This window comes from Glycine soja, chromosome 1, assembly GCF_004193775.1.
Source record: "Glycine soja cultivar W05 chromosome 1, ASM419377v2, whole genome shotgun sequence".
Taxonomy (NCBI): Eukaryota; Viridiplantae; Streptophyta; class Magnoliopsida; order Fabales; family Fabaceae; genus Glycine; species Glycine soja.
The window spans coordinates 49,171,359-49,192,630 of NC_041002.1; the positions used below are offsets into that span (position 1 = coordinate 49,171,359).

The 21,272-nt window shown below is 33.4% G+C and overlaps 1 protein-coding gene across 1 annotated transcript; it reads left to right on the plus strand.

Annotated features, from left to right (window-relative positions):
* The first annotated feature begins 2,290 nt into the window (after positions 1 to 2,290).
* LOC114418350 lies at positions 2,291 to 6,980 on the plus strand. Its single transcript, XM_028383654.1, has 5 exons — positions 2,291 to 2,762; positions 3,498 to 3,628; positions 4,444 to 4,569; positions 4,723 to 4,850; positions 6,244 to 6,980. The coding sequence occupies exons 1-5, from the start codon at positions 2,543 to 2,545 to the stop codon at positions 6,554 to 6,556; spliced, it is 918 nt and encodes a 305-aa protein (XP_028239455.1). The 5' UTR covers positions 2,291 to 2,542; the 3' UTR covers positions 6,557 to 6,980.
* Positions 6,981 to 21,272: the final 14,292 nt, after the last annotated feature.

Below are 21,272 nucleotides of genomic sequence, written 5' to 3' on the forward strand. Positions count from 1 at the left end.
GTTCCTCATGTGTCTGATGCCACCCCAGAGATGACAGGCGCCGTCGATGCTGTTCAGACAGAGGGAGTGGCTACTGATGGGAGCTTGGGGTCACCTGCTGCAGATGAGGGATTCCCCGGTGGACCACGTGACCCATCGATTTTGACCGATTTTGCTGAGCATGTCGCACATAGCAGCATCTGGAGTGGACAGGTACGTGGTTTTTAATGTTGACTAATTACATAAAAATTATTTGTAGTTGGATTGTTTTTTATATACACGTTATTATAAATTGTTATTCAATTTAGGAATGACTCGATCTGAAGTTGGTCTCCCACGGTAGAAAAGTAGATAAAATTGGGAGACCAACGCCTGAGATCGAAGGGTTGATTGCTGGCACCGGATTGAGTCCACTGATCAGGTGTTCTGTTATCACCACTGATCCTGGACTCATATCCGCCTTCGTCGAGAGGTGGCATCGTGAGACTAGCACGTTCCACCTGCCAGTAGGCGAGTTGACGATCACGTTGGATGACATGACGTCACTCCTACACCTTCCCATCACTGGCGCGCTGCATAAGTTCGAGCCGCTTATTATTTCAGACGCCATTGGTCTATTGACGGAGCTTCTTGAGGTCAGTCATGAGGAGGCTACATTTGAGACCCGACAGGCTGGTGGGCCTCATGTCTGGTTGGGGTGGCTTCGGGACTTGTATCAGAGCCAGTGCAGGGCCAGACGATGGGTTGTAGCAGCCCGCACGTATCTGCTCCACTTGGTGGGTTGTACTCTTTTCGCCAACAAGAGTTCAACCCATGTACATGTCGTGCCCCTGGAGGCTTTTCAGGGACCTGGCCCAGGCAGGGGGGTTCGCTTGGGGAGCAGCTACATTAGTCCACATGTATGACCATCTGAACGACGTGTCGCATGCCTCTACACGGCAGCTGGACGGTTATATTACACTTCTCTAGGTACGTGTTATCACTGATAATTTAAATTGAAGTAGCATTGAATCTTTTTTTTTGTATTGATGTTGACTATGTGTTTGTAGTATTGGATATACGCGTACTTTCCTACAGTGCATACATCCGTCGTTCATGATGCTTATGATGAGGGGAGCCTACGGGCCTGCAGGTGGCTTACGGGTAAGGCTCATATGACGGGGATCAAGGGAGCCCCGTATCGTAGACGTTTGGATGCCCTGAGTATGACTAACGTGTGCTGGATGCCCGATGGTGAGCACCGGGGAGTCAGGACCTTTGACTTCTTCATTATTGTTTGTAACAATAACTAAAAGAGCAATCAACTTACTGCTAGAGGTACAAACTAAAGGGATTTGCACTCTAACTTCTTTAATTTTCACTTCTCGTGGAACTATACTCCCACTAATTTCACCATTTTCAATGAACCTTACATTTCCACTTTTGACAATTCTTATACTATGATTAGGACAGTAAAACATACACCTCTTTGACTTTTCTGGATAACAAATAAAATATCTACTCATTGTTCTTACATCCAATTTTCTTTTTTGCAGATTATACATCCTTATTTCTGCTTGACAACCCCAAACATACAGGTGCCTTATACTAGGTGTCCTATTCGTCCACAGTTCAAAAAGTGTCTTTGGAACTGCCTTACTAAAAACCCTATCCAACGAATACATGACAGTTTTCAAGACATACATCTACAAAGATACGAGTAAAGTTGAATTGATTAACATACTCCTAACCATATCTATTAAAGTTTTATTTTTTCTTCCTGATACACCATTTTGTTGTGATGCACCATTATGTTGTGCCTTCTTTCTTTTATTTATTTTTTATTTTGTCAAAGTTTTGTTTTACTGTTTTTTTTGTGCCTATCATTATTATCATTTTTATTTATGGATATTATTCTTATTTGAAAATTTTTAATTTAATAATTTAAAAAATTGAATACAAAAAAGTAAAGCAAATAAAATAACAATAAATGGAAAATTAAGACAAATTTAAATTGATAATTTTGATTGCTAAAATTTTATGATTATGTCATGTATAATATTACGTCATTATGAACATGTGATATAACTATTTTATGTTAAAAAATTATAAAAAAAATTACAACTGAACTAAAATTATAGAATAAAAAAACACTAAAAACTAAAATTGATGATAATGTCTTATAAAAGACTTAAAATTGCATAATCATAAAACGAAGAAGAAAAGAAACATAATCAACTGTTATTACATGCAGCCGAAATATTTCACCTCCTCCCAAAAAAAAAGAAAAAGAAAAAAAAAAAAGAAGGCAAAGACACAATGAGTTGAGTAGAGTTGAATTGAAGGATTAATAAACTCTAGAGTCTAGAGTGGTGTTTCTTTGACCATGACCGCGTGAAGAACCAAACCCCGTTTTCTGTGACCCCACAAATATCTCATTCCCGTTGTGCGTTTCTAACCGAACTCACCCCTTTCCTCCGATCACCGGTTAAATGGTTCCGGCCACCGGTGACCGGCATCACCAGCACTTTGATTCCGCCGAGCCCTAACCCTAACCAACCAACCAAGTACTCTTTTCAGATTCATGGATCCTCCTGATTCTCACTCGCAGTCCCAGGAACAGGAAGCGCCCAAGAAGAACGACGTCGTTTTTCTCATACTGCGATGGGTTCTCGCTATTTTGTTCCCTTTCCTCTTCTTTCTGTCGATTCCCTTTCTGCTTGGCTTGCTGGTTCTCATGTTCGCCGATTTCTCCATCCCCAACCCCATTTCTCTCCCCTCACAGTGCAAAATTGTATCCACCGGTTAGTTTCATCCTCAATGAATTCGGTTGGCGTTTTTTTTTTTTTTTTGCTTTTTGGAATTTCAACTTAGGGAAAAGTAGAATCAAGTAGAGGGAGTTGATTATGTGCTTCATTTGGCAAGTTTAACTTAGTTACTTTAGCTGCTCACACTGCTTGATTACTTAATTTTCAGTTCAAAATGGTCATATTGATCTCTAAAATGTAATGAGAACTGCGAAATGCTAGTCTGCTTTGCACAAAGCATATAATTAGTGTACTATTTTTGCTCACAACAGATGTGTATTTATTTAGTAAGAAACCCGGAACTATGTTAGGTGTTTTTACTGTTGAATTTTTTGTTGCGGTGAATGTTAATGGCTGAATGTTTATACTTTTGAGGTCTCCAAACTGCTAGAATTTGAAATTTTGATAGCTTCAAAAACTCTCTATTCTGGTATCATTGAATAATATTCAGTCCATGTTGAGTTTGTCCAGTAGAAAAGTAGTTTTTATCGTTTCTTTTATCATGATAGCAAAAATGTATTTGTATATTAATATTAATGTTAATTAATTTTGAAAAGCATGTAAATTGTCTATACACTCCATAATGATTGATTTGATTTATTTTTTTCCATTTTGATCTTTGTTTAATTGATAATAGTCGTTTACTTCTAAGTTAAGAAGTTTTGAGTCGAATTGAAGGTGTTATTGCTTATATTACTCGCACTAAACTGTATGTTATCATTTTTATTACAGGTGTTGATATTAGGTCATCTAAGATATGTGAACTTGGATTGTTAAATTATAAAGCAAAGGATGTGTTTCATCATTTTGAAAGAAGCAAATTTCGCTGCCGCTATGATTACTATTGGGCTTCAGTATTCAAGGTTATTATAACTTGTTGCCATTTTTATTATCTTTTTTAGTAAAAGCAGATATTATATTTGCTAGAAGAATAAGAATGAAAATAAGCTTTTCTCCCTAACAATGACTATGAAAAGGAAAATGGTGTTAACAAACAAGTTCATTAGTGCAGTGAAGCTCTCCAGTTCCTCTGCATATCAACAAGGGTGATTGCCTTAAAGAAGCCATAGTCAGATCACCTGGTAAGGACAGAGAGAAACCCTTAGAAATTCAATCGTTCCCCTCCATCCGAATATACTAAAGAGCTGCACACATGTCTTACTGTCTTAAACATTTCCCTCATTTGCTCCTTGCACCCTCTCTAAAATTAATCAATAAAAAATGCTCCAAAGTCAAAGGATACATCCAACATTCATCAATAATTCAGAACTATGTATAGAGGATTGGGCTGTATTTCCGAGCTAGAACCTCACAAAACTTTACTGGTAATCAGTGGTAAGAGTTTTATGTGGTTTGTTAACCTGTGGCTAACTGTTAGTGTTAGTCCTTTTAAGTGTTTAGGTGTTAGTTATTAACTAATTCTCACTAAGTAATGTCATTTCTGATCTTTCTTGCCCTACATGCTCATCTCTTTAGTTTTAGAAAACATACACAGTTTCCTCTTGTCCAAGTGCCATATATCTAAATATAGAACATGCTAGCATATTTGACGACCAATTCATTGTGCATGGGTGTGCACACAGCTCATGTGTGGTCTATCCTTTAATGATTATGATGACTAGAGAGTTAGGTAATTCTTTTGGGTAGCTGTAAATAATTTGTGTTTACACTGTTTCAGGTGGAATATAAAGATCATTTTTCTGGTCAGACACAAGTTGCATTTGCTGAGGCCCCCAATGAGGCCCTTCCTCTTTATTGCAGGCCTAATTTTGGTGCTGCATGGTTTACACAATATAAATTTAAGGTGGGGGTCTCAACTTGTGGCCTTTGATACTATTTTATCAAGCTGAACCTCTTTGATTGAGTGTAAATTTCATAATGATGTCACAGTATAAAAGTTGCAATTTTTACCAGTTATATTTGTGTCATTTTTTGTTTTCTCTTTCTCCTTTGTTAGGTCAATGAGAGTTATGATTGCTGGTACACATCTGGCAATTCCAAAGTTCATTTACATCAAGATAATCTTTTTGGCTGTGATGCCCACGAGCAGTCTACTCTTGAGAAGAGTAGACAGTATTCTACCATGTAAGTACTCTACTATTTTCATAACCTACCAAAAATTTGATTGTGTACTTGACTATTTGCTATAAGATCATACGTTATATTACTAAATTAAAATGGGACTGTAGAATTAAAACTCTTAATCTTACATTTGTAGGCTTAACATTTTCAAGACTTAACACTCTGTATCTCTGTTCAACTTTTAGTTAGTTCTTTGATAGATGCCAAAGAAATAATATAATGTGTATACCGTAATGCAAATCCTAGGCCTGTATCAAGGTGATAACGGGTTCTGAATGCTAAAGAAAATGAAAGAACAAAGTGGTCTAGGTAGGCAATTTGAGAGTGCCCACTATTTCCCGAAAGTCAACTAATTGCCACCTTCCTCTCACCATCCCACTGTTGTGTTGTATAGCCTCCATAACAGAATTCTCAAACTCCCCATCTTACTTGGTGGCAGCTCAGTAGTTAGTTACGTCGGAATTGATATTGCATTCTCTCTCTCTATTAGCTATGATTTCCTACGGTAACCCCCCTTTTACCCTTTTGTACATACACCCAAGTTACTCTCTGGGTCCTACCATTGTTTTTTAATGTAAACACTTAAAGTGACAAACAAAAAAGACCCACACCGTTGATGTAGTTCTTTGTGGCCACTTGAAAGTGTGACCAGGTTTGTTTATTTGAAGATGGAAAATAAACTTGGGCATAGGTTGGTGGGGATTTAGATCAAAAACTCAAATTCATAGGTTCAACCAATCAATTCATGATAACAACTCCTTGATATACCCAAAAAAAAAACAGCGATGAATCTTTTTTCCCCCAATCAATCTTTTGGTCCATGTATAAAATTGGTAGTTGGCATTTTTGTTCAAAAGGTTTATGAACAAAGAATTAGATCTTTCTAGATAGGAAGTGGTGAGATAGAGTCATTTCTCATGGTAAGCGTATCTTTTTGAAGAAAAATATGATAAGCCCTTCTGATCCTTACAAGTCAGTGATGTTGATTTTGTATTCAATGAAAGGTATTGAAAGCTATTTCTATCAACGTTAATATGTGCTATTGAAAGCTGGGCAATATGCTATTTGTTTTCTGAGTCATTATATCCTATCCATTAAACAAACCTTGTGGGAAACAAGTCTCGAATGAGTGGTGAATTTGATTTGAGATAGTCCTAGGTGGTCATAGCTCCCCAATCTTGTCATCCTGAAAGAGCCAGTGCCCAGTGCTGTCATTGCTTCCATGACAGTAAAGTATTGCCGACCTAAATTTATAAATTGTTCATAGTGATTTTTTCTATTGACATATTTATTATATCTGAGTAGCATATCATATAAAATATAAATGTGTAGTTTAATTATAAATACTGTATTTTTATCAAACAATTATTTATATCATGTATTGATATCCTATCAGGGCCATGGAGATGGCAATTTCCTGGCTTTCGAGTAGAGGAAGGACCAAGCATTGGAGATGGGAAACTTTAGCTGGAGTTGTAACTGGGTTCTTAACTTCATTGATCTCCATAACCTTTATTAGGTTCCTACAACTATTTCTATCTTCGCTACATCAATCTTTCACAACATGGATATTTTCTTGGCGAGTCAATGCTGTTCTCATCAGGCGCGCTTGTTTTCTTTTGGCATACTTATCTTTTGTGGCTTGGTTAGTTATAGAATATGGGAAGAGGCTTGGTCTCATGGATATATTCAGATTCCCTAAATCATAGCACTGGTTTTTGTGAAGAGCAAGGTACTTTTCGTTGAATCCCCATGTAATGTTATAACTGCAACAGGTGATATTCTTGTCCCATGATAAATGGGTGTCGGCACCGTGTAAGGAAATCATGTATAGTTCGAAGAGAGGAAAGGGAGAGGGGGGATTAAAAACTGCATAATAATTTAAAGTAAATGGACTCAGTTACTATTAGAGGGAAACAATGTTAAACTCTTAGTTAAAATAGTAAGTTCGGGAGCAGTGGTTTATATAGTTGTATCACATATGTCCACTTTAGTATATGTTTGAGTGCTGGTGAGTCACCTACGCACTTGAATTAAAGATGTTGTAAAAGTCATTACAGTTGCATTTGGTTTGTTGGAATGGTTTTACTGGACATGATAATGAAATGAAATTGCCATTTATTTTCCATGTTTGATTTGATTGCCATCAATATCAAGGAAGGACTATTTTGAAAGGGAAAATGTAATTAAACTTTTAGTATTTGAACCATGCTCCCCAAATCTACATATGTGCACATTAATCTTTAATGTTTATTAACAGTGTAAAATGAATCTGAATCTTTTACTGCAAAAATTGTTAAATTTAATGAATAAACTCACATGACATGTACTTGACTAATCTAAAACTGCAATAGTTTAAAGTAAATGAACTTAGTTACTATTAAAGGAAAAATTGTTAAGCTCCTCAGGAGTAGTGGTTTACATAGTTTTTTTGGACAAATTTCTTTCAAAAAGGTGAAAAAAAATTTAAAAAAATATGAAATAATTTTTTTCCCGTTAAACTTTCGCATAAATTAATTTGTAAAATTTCTCTCTGATAATTTATTTAAAAGATGATTTTAATTTATGCATAAATTAATTTAAACTTATAGCAATTTTTTTTTTCTTTTTTCTCTTAGAAATATTTATAGATAAACTTATTTAAATAGGTTCATAGTTGTGTTACACATGTCCACTTTTGTATTTGTTTGAATTGTCTAGATTCTCTAAAGTAGAATGATGTAATATTTGGTAAAGTAAGAATATCTAAAATAGAACCTACTACACTTGATCAATTCTTTACATACACCCATATTATTTTCATTTCATTTAAGCGAAACAAAACTCTAATTAATAGAAAAAAATAGAACTCCAAAATTTATCTCAATTGTTATAATATAATTAATTTATATTATAAGAATGGAAAATATTAAATTTTTTTAATCTTTCTATTTTTTTAAAGAAAAAAACTAAAGAAAATTGAGTATTTTAAATTTATTGTATTTGAGGAAAATACAAATGAAAATTTTTAAATTTAAAAGATATTTGAGGTGAAATAGGTTTTCTTAATATAATAATATAAATTTAAATATAAAAAATATGTATTTTATGTTCTAATTTTATTATTTTAATAATTATTTGTAAATATTTTATTAAAACTAATTAATGTCGTTTGAATACACAATCAATGTACTTACGAACACCCAGAGCAGGAACTCGTAAATATATATAACAAGAGTAGGAGTTCGTAAACCATGAAATATTGTAACAACATCTTTTATGTGCTTTGCCTCCAAACAACGATAGTTAGATATATCAAAATATTCACATTCCATCTATTTTATACAAAATTGAGATGAAGTTAGAGTTATACTCATTTTTTTTTTCATAATTAGAGTTCTATTTTACTCAAATGGAATGGAAATAATATGGATGTATATAAGGAAAATCAAATGAATCAAGTGTAGTAGGTTCTATTGTTTAAGTATTATAAGGATCAATAATCTTTTAACTTTACCAAATACTACACCAATTCACTTTAGAGGATCTGCAATCATGTTTGAAGTGCTGGTGTGAGTCACTTATGCAATTGCATTAAAGATGTTCTAAAAGTCATTACTGTTGTTGGAATGGTTTTAGTGGACACCACTCAACTTCAGTTGGCAAATGGACTCCCACCCTCCTCTCATTTGTAGTTTCTCGCCAAAGAAAACATCTACTGATTTTGTCCAAGCATTTGGTTTGTTGGAATGGTTTTACTGGACATGATAATGAAATGAAATTTCCATTTATTTTCCATGTTTAATGTGATTGCCATCAAGGAAGGACTATTTTGAAAGGGAAAATGTAATTAAACTTTTAAAATTTGGGCCATGTTTAAATCGATCCCCAAATCTAAATATGTGCAAATTAATCTTCAATGTTTATAAATGGTGTAAAATGAATCTTATACTAAAATAATGTTAACTTTAATGTATCAAGTACTGATAAAAGGAATTAATGTATCAAGTCACATGGCATATGCATGTACCCGACTAATCTAATGATAAACACGCCTTTTTCTATTACATAGACATAGGATCTTTTCAATTACAAAAAAAAATGCAACGATCTGTTCATTCTTCAAATGCTTCCATGGTGCAAATAGTATCTGGATTACACTTATTTAAGAGTTTGTTTATTAAGTTATGTAAAATGATCTTGAAGATTGAAAGCGTATATAAAGTGGTTCACCGTATTGACAACTTTCGATGTTTATGATATTTTCAACATCTTTTTATTTTTTTATCTTTTAGAATATTCATGAACCTTATGAGATTCAGCGTAATTAGAGATAGGATTTGACATATCATTTCAATTAATTGTTTGACTAATTGATTCATTGAGAAAGGTCAAACTGGTAATTTGACTCTAAATAAGTTAAATTTGACGGGGAAAACTGAGAGATATCTTTATATAACACCTAATTGTCAAATTGGAAAGTTATAATTTTCCATCAAAAGATAGCTTTATATTTAACAAAAGCTGTTTCATTTTTGGATAATTATTTATATCAATAGGAAAACACTTTAAAAGCTATTTCATTTGACTTTACCTTTGTAGCAAAATTGATGCACACTTAGTGAACTTAGGCTTTGTAAAAAGTCCAAGTGAATTTACCCTTTATGTTAAAAAAGTTGATAATGGCATACTTATGGTATCTCTTTATGTTGATGATCTAGGAAGTCATAATGAGCTTATTGGTAAGTTCAAAGAAAGAATAAAAGATGCCTTTGAAATAACAGACCTTGGAAAGATGACATTCTTTCTTAGTATGCAGGTGCAACAAAAGCATAATGAGATATTTGTGTATCGACAAAAATATGCGAAAAAAGTCCTTAGGAAGTTCAACATGGAAGAGTGCAAACCAACTGCAACTCCAATGAATCAAAAGGAAATTTTTTGCAAAGAAGATGAAGCTGAAAGGGTTGATGAAAGGTTGTACAAAAGCTTAATAGGGTGTTTGATGTATTTGACAACAACCAGGCCAGATATTATGTATGTTGTGAGTTTACTATCAAGGTACATGCACTGTGCTAGTAAAATTCACTTTCAAGCTGCAAAAAAAATCCTTAGATATGTTAAAGGCACAATTGATTATGGAATAAGATTCAGTCAAGTTAAAAGTTTCAATCCTCTTGGTTATTATGATAGTGATTGGGCAGGATGTGTTGATGATATGAGGAGCACTTCAGGTTATTGCTTTACTTTAGGTTCTGGTATGTTTTCATGTTGTTTTAAAAAACAAGAAGTTATAGCTCAATCAACAGCATAAACAGAGTATATAGATGTTGCTGTTGTGGTAAACCAAGCTCTTTGGATAAGAAAGCTCATGATAGACTTGCACACAGAACCAACAGAAAGCACACAGATATTTTTTGACAACCAAATTGTAATTTCAATTGCATATGATCCAATGTTCCATGGCAAAACAAAACACTTCAAGATCAAGTTTTTCTTTCTAAGAGAAGTTCAGAAGGATGGAGGAGTGCAACTTGTCACTACTAGAAAATACGCTTTTAACATCGGTTATTAAGAACTTTCAACATTGGTTATTAACTGATGTTGAAACTACCAACGTTAATTTATCAACATTAACATCAGTTGTTTAAAAAATGATGTCATTGTAGCAAAAAACAACATCGGTTTTTTGAATAACCAATGTCGTTTTATTCTTACCAACATTGGTTTTTTGAAAAATCAATGTTGTCAGTAAACAACAACATCGATTTTCCTAAAAATTGATGTTGGTAAGAAGAAAATAACGTCGATTTTCCTAAAAATCGATGTTGTTTTATGATTTAATTTTAAATACCATATTTGTTTTTTAATTAGCAATCTGTAGTAATTAATTCAGATCACAACTTATCGTCTAAAGTTGTATAAAAACGCATAAATCAACCATGCACCAAAAGTTATAAACAAAGTATATCAATATATCATGCACCAAGGGTAGTTATAAACATTTCTAAACAAAATAACATATTATAAACAAAAATTTACAAATTGATAATATATTAGAGTAGTAATGTACTTTAGTTACAAACAAAGGCAGAATAAAACAAAGTTAAAAGTTGCATCTAGGAACTCAAATATAATTTGAGTTCGAGGAAGCAAATTATGTGTTTGTGGAAAAATCCTCCATCCATTTCCAATTTTTGCGGTCTTTCTATGATGATTATAAACTATTCTACACTCCATCCCTTCCAAGTTCAGATGAGTGAATCTTGCAGCTTTCATAAATGAGTATATGGTACTCGACACATCCTGAAATGCAAAAGAATTTGACATACAGAGAGGAGTGCTTAATTACTCATCAAATTGCTGCAAGTCACTTTGTACTTAGTGAGTAGGACTTTAAAAGTGATTGAGTTAGGAACTTGGTAGTACAAGGAGTGTCATTTAGGAAAAACTTTTGGTTCAGAGTTGCTTTTGAAGATGGTGAGAAGGAAAACACTCTGTCCGTAGTGGGTCAAGTTGACCTGATGATTTCCAGTGAGCCCATAGAACTCTCTAAGTTTCGTCCATCCAGCAAGTAGAGTTGGGCTCACCAAATCTTAGTTATATGTGATAGAGTGCATGTTGCCACTAGAGTGTAGCAGATGTCACATAGGGTCTAGTTCATCTTTCCATCTTATAGCAAATGACCTACTCACTTCATCGTAAAGCTACATTTAACAAACAAATTAATATAAGCAAAAGTAATGTTATATATCAAGTCATGTTTATTTTAGAATAGTCTTGAAATAATTTCTAACCTGATCAATAACATGAACAATGTTGAACATTTCATCTGATTCTTTGTTAATCTTCATCATTATGTTAGCCATTTCCTTCCAGTTTTGTTGATGTTCATCCATGGTTTCTAAACTCCATTTACAATATAAAATGACATTAATATGCATGATACATTTGAGATACCAATATGATATTCCTATTTTGGGTGCCTAAGGTTGTGACAAAATTCTCACACTAGCACAAAGTCCCATTAACAAGCACATACATACAAAACCATGCAAACCAAAAACAAAACTGTGCAACCAAAGCCTATTTTCTAGCAGTGTGTACATGAAGCTACTACCATATACATGACCCAGAAGGCCACAACTATATACAACAGGATGCACTACCATAGCTTAAAAACACATGTGTAATTTAACTTCCATGGTAATAACCACAAATCAAGCAAAAATAAAAAACAAACAACAATACTACCATAGCTTACGAATACAAACTTCATTAGAGAATCACAATAACAATAACACTAACATTTACACCATTATCAATTTTAGAGAACACATTTTCAGACATAAAGCAAACACATTGTGATGTCGTCACCGCCTTACCCGCGCTTCGTCTTCTCAAAACCAAATAAGACTTATTTGTCGCGAGGTATGGAGAAGATAAAACACGACTAAGGTGGTGACAACAGAATGTTGGAATGTGAGGAAGATGAGGCGCAAGGAAGAGGATGTGTTGACGAACTTACCTGCTAACAGAGCAAACGCGACAGAGAGGTGAAGAGGCATGAGGAGGCACGAGGAGGAGAGACGGCAAGGAGGCGAGCAGACAAGAATGCGAGGAAGAGTGCGTGCGAGAGAAAATATAGCTCGTAGAGGCACTTCAAATATTTTTAAATGTAGGTTTTAACATCAATTTTTACTAAAAACCAATGTTAACTAAGTGATGTTAACGTATCATTTATTAACATTAGCATCACATAGTTAATATCGATTTTTAGTAAAAACCAATGTTAACTCAGTCATTTTAACATCGATTTTTCAGAAAACCAATGTTAATGAAGTCACATTATTTACAATTTTGCTACCGCATTTTTGTTAACATCGGTTTTATCAAAAACCGATGTTAAGGTAACGATATTAAATGTATATTTTGTATTAGTGTGTTCATTGTAGAACAGAATATCAGAATGCTGACATTCTAACAAAGGCGCTTCCTAAAAACAGATTTTGAGTTCTTGAGGAAAAGACTTGGAATATGCAGCTTCAGTGTCAAGGAGGAATGTTGATTGCAATGACCTGTGAAGCTGCCAAATCACCTTTTTAAGTTTCCTAATTTGTAGGAAATAAAGAGTCAAATAATTTGCTAGAATTAGAATATTTGATTCTCTTTTTTTTTGCATCTATTTTGCCAATCAATAACAGATTTTATGGGATTTTGGTTTTCTTATTGTTGCATAAATGCACATTATGCTATTCAATAAAAATACAGTCTTCTACAGTTCAATATCTTTCTTTTGTTCTTTCTACAACCCTATACATCTTTCTAAATAACCAACACATATTATCAATTATGCTAACTATCTTATGGATGAGGCAAAGTAGTAAAAAACCATCTTTGGATTCACCAACAATAAACCAAATGTCTAAAGTTTCATACCAGAGCCTACACAACGGAACTGATGGGTTCTCAAATTCAAACTTGATAGGGTCTGGCAATTTTAGCTCTGTCTATAAAGGAACTTTCGAGTTAGAAGACAAAGTTGTTGCCATAAAGGTCCTAAACCTTAGAATAAAAAGGAACTCACAAGAGTTTCATTGCTGAATGTGATGCACTTAAAAATATTAAACATCGAAATCTTGTTCAGATTTTGACATGTTGTTCCAACATAGATTACAAAGGTCAACAATTTAAAGCTCTAATTTTTGAGTGCATGAAAAATGGAAGCTTAGAGCAATGGTTGCATCCTATGACACTAAGTGCAGAGCAACTGAGAACATTGAACCTTGATTGAAGATTAAATATCATGATTGATGTTTCTTCTGCATTACACTATCTTCATCATGAATGTGAGCAATCAATCATTCATTGTGATTTAAAATCATGCAATGTCCTTCTTGATGATGACATGACTGCTCATGTGAGTGATTTTGCCATAGCAAGACTTCTCTCAACCATCAATGGGTCCACTTCTAAGCAAACAAGTACACTTGGAATAAAGGGATTGTTGGCTATGCTCCTCAAGGTATGTTCATAAGTTTTGAATCATTAGTGTTTAATTGAGTTCTCATATTTTTTGGTGTCAACTTGTTATTTATTAGTATTGTGTATTGACAGTTTATTGGCTATGCTAAACTCTTGAATAAGTATGTCTTTGAATTCATTCCCCTTTCTTTTAATGAAAACTTGATATTTACTAAGAACAAAGTATTGACAATTTTTGCTTTGTTTGAGTATGGATGACGGATTCTACCGTACGAAAGTGAATAACTGAAAGCAAACATTTATTGTTTGATTCTTTTTAATTTTCATCTAGCTCAACTTTTTTTTACATTTTTGCTTTTCTTTTTTCTCTTTTTATGCTTATCTTTCCTTAATTACCCCTTTCTTCTACTTTCTTCTTCTTTGATCCAGGCCTTGGGGTCGGTAGCCTCCGCCATGGCTTGCCAAGCCTCCATGGGCCAACTCTCCACCTCGAATGCCGTCGCATCGAAGGTCTTGTTGTTGTTGTTCTTTTGTTTGCCGACGGCGGCTGCCACCTTGAACCAACTGCTGTGGGGATTTGTGGAGAGGGAACGAAGGGTGCAAAGAAAAGAGGGATTGAGGAAGTTGGTGTTGAGCATAAATAGATGTGATAAACGGAATGCATCCATTTTACCAGAAAGAACATTGGGTTTAGTCTCAAAATATTTAATTTTTAATTGTATGGTTGTACTTGTTTGGAGATGGGAGAAGAAGTACCATGAAGAAGTAGAGGGGAGGAGAGAAAGAGAAAAGAAAAGGATAAAATTGGAAAAGTAACATAAAAATACAAAAAATAAAAGCAAAAAAAAAACAAAAAGTAATAACCATAAGTTGACTATTTAAATATTTACTTTTGTACCCTGCCAAAGTTTTTCACTTTCGTACCGTATGGAGTGGGTTCTGAGGTGTCTATGAATGACAATGTTTATAGTTTCATGATTCTTATGTTGGAGTTGCTTACGGGAAGAAGACCCACTAGTGAAATCTTTGAAGATGGTCAAAATATGCATCACTTTGTGGAAAATTCATTTCCTGATCGTCTTTTACTTTGGACCCATCACTTGTACCAAAACAAGGAAAAGCAACAATAGAAGAGGAAAACAGTAAGAATCCTATTCCAAGTGTTGGAAAGTGCTTAGTTTTACTCTTTAGTATTGGACTTGCTTGTTTAGTAGAATCACCAAAGGAAAGAATGAATATGATGGATGTCAATCAGAAAAGCCTTTCTTGTAGGTAAGATAAATGGAAAATGACTTATTTCTCGGCATATATATTATTACTAGAGAACAAACTAGATGTGTTGTTAAATTATTGACATGTAAAACTTTTCTAATATACATTTTGGCTGATGTAGTTATGTTTGCTTGTGTAAGTGATAATGTTCAGTTAAGTAGATATAGATTTGGTCTGATTTTGGACAGATTTGTACTCCAAATGATAGTGGGCACATGTCTTTTGCTGATAGCATGTATGAGTATAATGTTGGGCTGTAATTCCGCATGTACTTTCACTTAAATATGAATCAAAGTATGGAGAACAGTAAGATTATGCAGTAAAAACGAAAATTGTTTTGTTTCTCTTCTCTACTTCTCTCTTTTCAGGTTATGGTTTTGTTTTATGGTTATGTTTTTAAGTCGTGCTCTTCTAACAGCGTCACCCTGCTGCTTCTGTCAAATTTTAATAGCAGTTTCGTTTATAATAATACTCTTTTTGTCTTTTATAATTTTCCGAATTATTTCATACATATTAGTTTTGCTTTTCAAACATAACAAAATAATAAAATTGAGATTTGTAGATGCATAATTGCATATGCTGCTGGATTCGGCTCTCACCTGATCGATTGCTTGTGTAGTTACAATTTCATTTTCTTCCATTTTGCTATGTATTTCAAAATTCCAAAACTACAAAGCTACTCGGCTTCTCGAATTTCAGGTGGTGATACTTGAATGATCAAAGCTGAATCAATTGCCACAGTTATCACAGTAACTGATGTGTATGTTGTATGGTGTACTTTAGAAGAGTTAATCCTTGGGGTGTGGAACTGTTTAATAATTTTACCTCAATTATATACTCATATGAATGCATCAATAAGTAACATATATCATATGCTTAATGAATGTAGTACTTCATCTCTGTGGGAGGGCTTATTATACTTCCTTTATTTTTATTTCCCATGATTTTCCAAATTTTAATGAAGAGCATCAAAATACTTTCAAAGTAAATCCATGTTCACCATACTAAATATGATGTGGTGGTTCTAGTGATTATGAAAATCAAGTGAAGGTTCTCGTATTGGGTACCGATTCTTGGATAAGGATTCAGGAGTTTCCTTCCATGTTCCTTTTTGGGGAGATTAGTCGGTTAATTAATTGGTTAGCCTCTGCTGCTTTAGGTTCTCAGGTTATGGTTTCTCTTGATTTGCTGAAGGAGTCTTATGACGAGGTTTTGCAGCCTGGACACAGAGGATTGGCTGTGGTTGCTCTTTATCCCCACAGTACGTACACGGTCACATGTCCCTTGCTGCGCTTCTCCACACAAGGTAACATGCATATATACAGATTGCTACTTTTACTAACGTCAATATGCTATAAAATAGGAGAAGGAAATGTTTTTTTCTCTATAGAAGGAAATTGTAAAGAAGTGTTACCCACAAAATTCTTTAAGTTTATCTTCATCTGAAGCATGAAAGCCAAAAAGAATGACGTGAAGGATTCTGATGCTGTTTACGTTAATAGAATTTATTTTATATTTTACGGAAAAAGCTTAAAGATTAAAAATCAGTTAAATCAAATTTCTTATATTATAAATTTAATATTTGTGTCACACAAATTAAGTTATTTATTTTTAACTATTGTATTCACTACTTTAACAGGTCTCTTCGCTAATCTTACCCGTGTAGGAAAAACATACTCGGTTAGTAGAATTATTTGCACCTACTTGCCCCCAAAGGTAACAGTAAACAAATTACTAATATTAGCAGGTCTCTTGGCACCTATTTTACATATTTTTTGGTATATATGTATTTGATTTAGGAAAGAAAATTCTTTAGTTGGTGTGAATAAATTTAAGTAATCACTCTTATATTAGATATTGAGTAATTATTCTTATCTCTAATATTAACTATCCACTCTTATATGCTTTATTTTTTATTTTTTTAGGTATTACGATTATACTTAATTTGAACCGTGATAACAAACAAGCAGTGAGTAAATGATTAATTCTGAAGAGATTAGAAATTTTTTTTAAAGACTTTGAAAATAAAGTTCAAAAGAGAGAACAAAGAAGTTACAAGATAAGTGTGGAGATATTTTTTTGCATTATATATATATATAATCTTATGTTCTTCTTCTTCATGTTATTTTATAGAACTTTTCTTTATACATTAGTTTTTTTTTAAATAAGCAAAGAACTCACTATATATAAAGGGAGCACAAGTAATGTCATAGTATAGTGTCCCACTCTGGTTAGATGAAACCACATAATATAATACAAGGTTGAAGTTCAATCCACTGGAACCTTAATATATACAAGGACCATGACACCATCTACCCCAACATGCATATAAATGAGAAAAACATATATAAAACGCAGAATTTAATTAAATCAATTTTATTCAATAAAATCATAAGTAAATTCACGAGAGTAAAAGGTCCACATTCGTTTTATTGTTATAAAAAAAATTTCTCATAAACATTTCTGCCTCAAAACAAAGTTGTTCAAGTTCACAAAAAAACTCAAGTTAAGCAACAAAATCAAATAAAGTAAAATGACATGTTTGAAACATCATGCAATTAAAACAGAAACTCATATCCCAATGTCACATCATATGAGAACATTGTGTCCCGCGTCTTCCAGCGCAAGGTTCCTTAAAGCAATTCACCTAGCCATCTGTTCCTATGTTCGAGATCATCATAGGATCCAAATGCAAAAAACACATGGGGGGTGAGTTATCACATTTCTAAACAGATAGAGATAAATGAAGGCACATATATATAGTTTAAGTATCACAAGCTCAACTTAACACAATTCGCATTATTTTACCACTCATTGCATAACATCACTTGTCCTAAGGATTTAATCACAAAATCACATTTCACACCTTCACATTAATTACGTGTTTAGAACAACACATCTCAAGTACAACTAAACATTTCATACTCACACAATTCATTATCCACCATCACGTAGTAAGTCACAATGATCATTACATATATGTTTTGCAACAAATACATTAAGACTCAATCCTATATGTAATGTAGTACATGTCAGTGAAAAACAACACTAGGGTGCCTAGGAGTACATAACAAGACACACCACACAATGGATATATCAGGTCACTCTCACTAAGTGAAATCATAAGGTGATTAGTTAGAGTCTCTCTATTTTGCAAGAATGTTCCAACCATATGGGATTAACATAGGCTTAAAGGAGTACTCAAACCGTGTGTATTTACCATCAAGACCTAGACTCTGAAGAATCCGTTAGGGTCTCACCTTCCTGATTCATGTCCAACTCCTAAAACAACTTTTGCATGCAGACACTGCTTATGAATTATACAATATCCACGACCTCACACTTATTTTCAAACACATTTAGCGCAATGTGCTATAATTTAACACCTTAGGTTCCTAACTTAGAACCCTACGCTTTCCTTTTAACACCTCACAATTGCACTACAATTTAACACCTCAGGTTCCTAACTTGAAACTTTACACTTTCCTTTTAACACCTCGCGCATAAACCTTTTTTTTTAAGGTAAACACTAGTCGGATTATTGTATAATTCACAACTCACAACACAAGTAATATCACATCAAATATTAACCACACACTTATTTACAATCATATCCCATGTCCACAATTTAACATCTCACAGCTCATGAATTATATAATATTCACAATCTCACACTTGTTTTCAAACACGTTTAACACATTGCGCTATAATTTAACACCTCAAGTTCCTAACTTGGAACCCTACACTTTCCTTTTAACACCTCGCGCATAAACATGGTAAACACCAATCAGATTATTGTATAATTCACAACTCACAACACAAGTAATATCACATCAAATATTAACCACACACTTATTTACAACCAAATTTCATGTCCACAATTTTAACATCTCACAACGTCACAATCCGCCATTACATGTTTATGTGTATCTCACAAATTAACGCATGCTCAACTTGCCACTTATATTCAATCTCAATCACAAATTTTATAATATACAAATAGTATTATATATATTGTAATGCCCCATTTTTCGTAAAATAAATTTAAAAGGATTTAAAAATAAATAGAGTTTTAGGAAAATGATGAGATTTTTGTAATTAAATAAATAAAGAGAAATAATTTTATTAATTAAAATAATAGTTTTAAGGTAAATAAAATAAATATATGACCTTAAAAAAATATTTTATTTATTTATTTGACAGGGAGTAAAATAAAGTTTTTTTTATAAAATGATAAAATAAAGAAAATAGAGTAAATAATTGGCCCTGAGTACTCTAGTAATAAATACAGACATATTAGGTCAGTTTTCACATTTGTGATACGTTTCTATGCTTTCTCTTCCTCTCAATTTCATTTTCCCTACTTTCTCTTCCAAAATTCTCTCTTTATCCCGCATACACCCAAACCTATCTCAGTAAAATGACAATCTTAAACTCCTTAATCGTTGGATTATCATAAAATTTGAAAACCAGGTTTGAAACTTATTTTCACACATACCCACCATTAGAATTTTTGAAATAATGCTTGTGGTAAGGGGAATGTCCCTCACACATAATTCTTTGTTTTTCCCTCATACACCCAAACCTATCCTAGTAAAACTATGATCCTGGACTCGTCAACTGTTGGATCATTGTGAAATTGGGACATTAGGTTTGAAATAAATTTTTGCACATCTCCACCGTTGAGATTTGGAAAATAATGTCTATGGAGAGATAAATTATCATCGCATGCAGATAGTGAACTAGAGGCTCCAATCTCTTCTCCTTCTCTCTAATGCTTGGAAACCCTAACAAAACAAACAGAGGTTAAGATGAACATGTGTAGGGGTCCTTAGAAAATCAAATTGAAGTTTATTTTGAGATATTTATTGTATTATAATTCTTCCTGTATGATTATTTTGTATAATTTGTTTATGTTTTGGATAAAATTTACTAGATTAGCATGATAAATTATTATATTGAGATCATGAAATTCTAATTGAAATTGTGTATAAGTGATAAATTGAATATGTGATGAATTGCAAGATAACATGTTGCTTTGAGATTATAACATTGTTATTGAGATTAAGTATAAGTACAAAGTTGAACATGAGTTAATTTACAAGATACACGTAAACATGTGATGATTGATTGTGACATTGTGAGATGTTAAATTATGGACATGAGATATGGTTGTGAATAAGTGTGTGATTAATACTTGATGGGACAATTACTTGTGTAGTGAGTTGTGAATTATACAATAACCTGACTGGTATTTACCTTGAGAAAAGTGTTTATGCGCGAGGTGTTAAAACGAAAGTGTAGGGTTCCAAGTTAGGAACCTGAGGTGTTAAATTGTAGCACAATGTGCGAGGTGTTAAAAGAAAAGTGTATGATTCCAAGTTAGGAACCTGGGGTGTTAAATTGTAGTGCAATGTGTTAAATATGTTTGAAAACAAGTGTGATGTCGTGTGTATTATATAATTCATAAGCAGTGTCTGAATGCAAAATTTTTTTTAGGGGTTGGACTTAAATTAGGAAGGTGGGGCCCTAACAGATTCTTTGAAGTCTAGGCCTTGGGGGTAAATACATTCGGTTTGAGTGCTCCTTTAAGTCTATGTTGATCCCATATGGTTGGAACATTCTCGCAAAACAGAGTGACCTTGACTGGTCACATTTAGATTTTACTTAGTGAGAGTGACCTAACATAGCCTTTGTGTGACGTGTCTTGTTATGTACTTCTAAGCGCCTTAGTGTTTTTTTTCCACTGACATGGTACCACATTGCATATAGGCTTGAGTCTTAGTATAATTGTTGTATAATGCCTGTGAATTGTTTATTATGAAATGGGTAAGCATTGTTACATCTTGAATCGAGTATGTGATATATGTGTAATGTGATTGGTGATTGAAAAATAAGTTTTAAATGATAAAGTGGTGAGTGACGTGGATTGTATTAAGTTGAGCTATGTGATAAATATTTTTATAATGTATTTTGCTTATGTATTTGTTTATATTTTAGTTAGGAATGTGATAACTCATTTCTTGTGTGTTGTTTGTGTTTGGATCTTGTGATGATTTCGAACTTTGTGTTCGTGAGAACAGATGGTTAGGTTGATGGCTATGGAGAACCTCATGCTAGAGAACATTAGAACACGATACTCTGATAGGATGTGACATTGGGACATGAGCTTTAATTTTAAATGCATGA

Excerpts from the sequence above, each read along its gene's own strand:
- LOC114418350 (XM_028383654.1), top strand. The coding sequence starts at position 2,543 with ATGGATCCTCCTGATTCTCACTCGCAGTCCCAGGAACAGGAAGCGCCC. Across the intron at positions 2,763-3,497 it reads GTGCAAAATTGTATCCACCG|GTGTTGATATTAGGTCATCT; the intron begins GTTAGTTTCATC and ends TTTTTATTACAG. Across the intron at positions 4,570-4,722 it reads TTACACAATATAAATTTAAG|GTCAATGAGAGTTATGATTG; the intron begins GTGGGGGTCTCA and ends CTCCTTTGTTAG.